Here is a 3,429-nt window from a genome sequence, read left to right on the forward strand (position 1 = left end):
CGGAGTCTCAGTTTGTCACCCTCGGTAGAGTGTTGTGGCATCACAGCTCACAGCAACCTCCAGCTCTTGGGCTTAGGTGATTCTCTTGCCTCAGCATCCCAAGTAGCTGGGACTACAGGTGCCTGCCACAACGCCTGGCTATATCATGAAATTTTCTCATTTTGTCACCCTTGGTAGAGTGCTATGGATCATAGCTCACAGCAACCTCAAACTCTTGGGTTCAAGCTATCCTCTTGCCTCAGCCTCCCTAGTAGCTTCAGGTGCCAGCCACAATGCCTGGCTATTTTTTAGAGACAGGGTCTAGCTCTGGCTCAAAATGGTTTTAAACCCCTGAGCTCAGGGAATTCATCCACCTTGGCTTTCCATAGTGCTGGGATTATAGGAGTGAGCCACCGTGCCTGGCCTGCTCTGATGAATTAAAAAATAATAATTTCGGTGGCACCTGTCGCTCAGTGGGTAGGGCACAGGCCATATACACCATAGACACCTAGGCTTGCGGGTTGGAAACAGACCTGCCAAACAACAATGACAACTGCAACAAAAAGATAGCCAGGCGTTGTGGCTGGCGCCTATAGTCCCAGCTCCTTGGGAGGTTGAGGCAAGAGAATCACTTAAGCCTAAGAGTTAGAGGTTGGTGTGACACCACAGCACCCTACCAAGGGCAACACAGTGAGGCTCTGCCTCAAAAAGAAAAAAATTTTTTTTTCATAATCCTAACACTCTGGGAGGCTGAATCATAATCCTAACAATCTGGGAGGGTGGATTGTCTGAGTTCACCAGTTGGAGATCAGCTTGAGCCAGAGCAAGGCCCCTTCTCTAAAACTAACTGGGCATTGGGGCAGGTGCATATAGTCTCAGGTACAGGGAGGCTAAGGTAAGAGAATCGCTTAAGCTCAAGAGTTTGAGGTTGCTGTGGGCTGTGATGCTACGGCACTCTACTGAGGGCGACATAGTGAGACTCTGTCCCCAAAAAACAAAAGAGCGCTTGTAAAAATAAAAATATATAATCATTGGGGCAGCACCTGTGGCTCAGAGGAGTAGGGCGCCGGCCCCATATGCTGGAGGTGGCGGACTCAAACCCAGCCCCGGCCAAAATAAATAAATTAAAAAAAATATATATGTATATATGTAAAATCATGTTACTCTTCCATTTAAAACAAAACAAAACACAAAACACACACACACATATATATATTTCCTTATTGTTTTTTCATATTATGTATATGCCCCCTTTTGGTCAAGAGGATTGAGCTGTGCATGAAGACTGGGGAGGGGAGCCGGAAGGCGACATCAACCCAGGTGCCCTGTTCACCCTGACATAGTCCTCACCACCAGGTAGCTCCTCTGCTGGAAAGCTCAAATTCCCTCCTCCTCTCCCCCTTCATCTCCCTGGAGTCCCATCTTTATCTTGTGTCCTCTTTGGGGACGGTTCCCATCCTCGTTTGGGATTGCTTCACCCTTCCTTCTGGCCAGGAGTTAGGACGACTGTCCCCTCCTCCCTGGACTGGAGTGACAGTTCCATATGCAGAGGTCATGCCCCCTATCACCTGGGGTCACAGCCCCTTCCGTCGGGGGAGGGGGTGTGTCACCAGCCACAAGCAGGGATCACAGTTTCACCCGCGGCTGGCTCACAGGCCTCTGGCCCAGGACGCCCCCTCCCACGGCCTGGGTCCCAGTTTCCCGCCAAGGTCCCTCCTCCGAGATCCGTGGCTCCTCCTCCGGAGCCATGGTGCCCTCCCCGGGGGCTCCAGACCTTTCCCGGGAATGCCCCGAGCCCAGAGTCTCGGCGCCCACGCAGACCTCGTCGCTTTTGCGGGAGCCCTCGGACAGCTCGCAGCCCTCCTCCTCGACCACCTGCCAGGTCTTCTCGCGGCCGCGGATCGCGAGCTCCGGGGAAGACCGGTCGTCACTGCGCCAGGCCGGGTGGGGCGGGATGGCGACCGCCGCGTTGCTGGAGGCCGGCCTGGCCCGGGTGCTCTTCTACCCCACTCTGCTCTACACGCTGTTACGCGGGAAGATGCCGGGCCGGGGGCACCGCGACTGGTACCACCGCATCGATTCCACGGTGTTGCTGGGCGCGCTGCCGTTGCGGAACATGACGCGCCAGGTGAGCCGGGCCCGGAGGCCGGGCCCACAGCCGGGCCCAGCGCCTCCACGCCCGCATCGCCCCGCCGAGCTTCCCGGCCGGGCCTACGGGGCTTCCGCGGCCCTTGCTGAGCCCCCTCTTTGCCTCGGCAGCTGGTACAGGACGAGAACGTGCGCGCGGTGATCACCATGAACGAGGAGTATGAAACGAGGTTCCTGTGCAACTCCTCACAGGTTAGGCGCCCGGGCCGCGGTGGGGGGGTCGGGACCCAGGGGCAGGAGAGGGAGCAGGGGCGCCCGCCAGCCTTGCTCCCTATCCTGGGCCTGGGTCAGGGCCAGCTAGAGACGTTTGGGGGAAGAGGAACGCTGCAGGTGACCGTGCTCTAGAGATAGGAGTCCCAGGCTTCTTTGCCTTTTAGGGAAGGAGGATCTGGGCCTCTAAGCTGAAATGGCTGCTGCTGAAAGTAGAATAGAAATTAATTGTGAAAGACAAAAGCACGAAGCTGACAAAGTCTGATTACTCCTTGTGCAGAATTGTATTCTTTTTTTTTTTTTTAGAGACAGTCTCACTTGGTAGTTGCCCTTGGTAGAGTGCTGTGACATCACAGTTCACAGCAACCTCTAAATCCTGGGCTTAGGCGATTCTTTTGCCTTAGCCTCCCGAGTAGCTGGCACTACAGGTGCCTGCCACAACGCCCGGCTATTTTTTGTTGCAGTTTGGTTGGGTCTGGGTTCAAACCCGTCACCTTTGGTATATGGAACCAGTGCCCTACCTACTGAGCTACAGGCGCCGCCCCAGAAATGTATTCTTAATTTCACTAACCTAAAACCAGTAATTAAAATAAAAAGGCAACTTGCTAGACTTTGCTGATTTCATTTGTTCGTTTAACTTTTTTTTTGGAGACAGTCACACTTTGTCGCCTCTGGTAGAGTGTCATGACCTCATAGCTCACAGCAACCTCCAATTCTTGGGCTCGAGTGATTCTCTTGAGCCTCCCAAGTAGCTGGGACTACAGGCGCCCACCACAATGCCCAGCTATTTTTAGAGGCAAGATCTCCCTCTGGCTTAGGCTGGTCTAGAACCTATGAGGTTAGGCAGTCCACCCTCCTCTGCCTCCCAGAGTGCTAGGATTACAAGCCTCAGCCACCCTGTGTGGCCCATTCATTTAACATTGTTTTGAATACTGCATCTTGGTTAAGGCACTGTGTTAGGCATTCAAGATGAAGAATAAAGCAACAATTAAAATTAGAAATTAATGGGCGGCACCTGTGGCTCAAAGGAGTAGGGTGCCGGCCCCATATGCCAGAGGTGGTGGGTTCAAACCCAGCCCTGGCCAAAAACTG

The 3,429-nt window shown here is 53.9% G+C and overlaps 1 protein-coding gene across 2 annotated transcripts in view; it reads left to right on the forward strand.

Annotated features, from left to right (window-relative positions):
• Positions 1 to 1,588: 1,588 nt before the first annotated feature.
• Positions 1,589 to 3,429, forward strand: part of PTPMT1 (protein tyrosine phosphatase, mitochondrial 1) — a 10,456-nt gene continuing 8,615 nt past the window's right edge. Inside the window, exons 1-2 of one of the 2 annotated variants that reach the window (XM_012803308.2) lie at positions 1,589 to 2,107; positions 2,239 to 2,319. In XM_012803308.2, coding sequence (XP_012658762.1) covers positions 1,727 to 2,107; positions 2,239 to 2,319 — 462 coding nt within the window. In that variant the 5' untranslated portion in view covers positions 1,589 to 1,726. The remainder of the gene's footprint in view (positions 2,108 to 2,238; positions 2,320 to 3,429) is intronic. The other variant, XM_003781306.3, reaches the window with a different exon arrangement.

Source organism: Otolemur garnettii, unplaced genomic scaffold (genome assembly GCF_000181295.1).
Source record: "Otolemur garnettii isolate 467f Iridium unplaced genomic scaffold, OtoGar3 scaffold00001, whole genome shotgun sequence".
In the NCBI taxonomy this organism is placed as follows: Eukaryota; Metazoa; Chordata; class Mammalia; order Primates; family Galagidae; genus Otolemur; species Otolemur garnettii.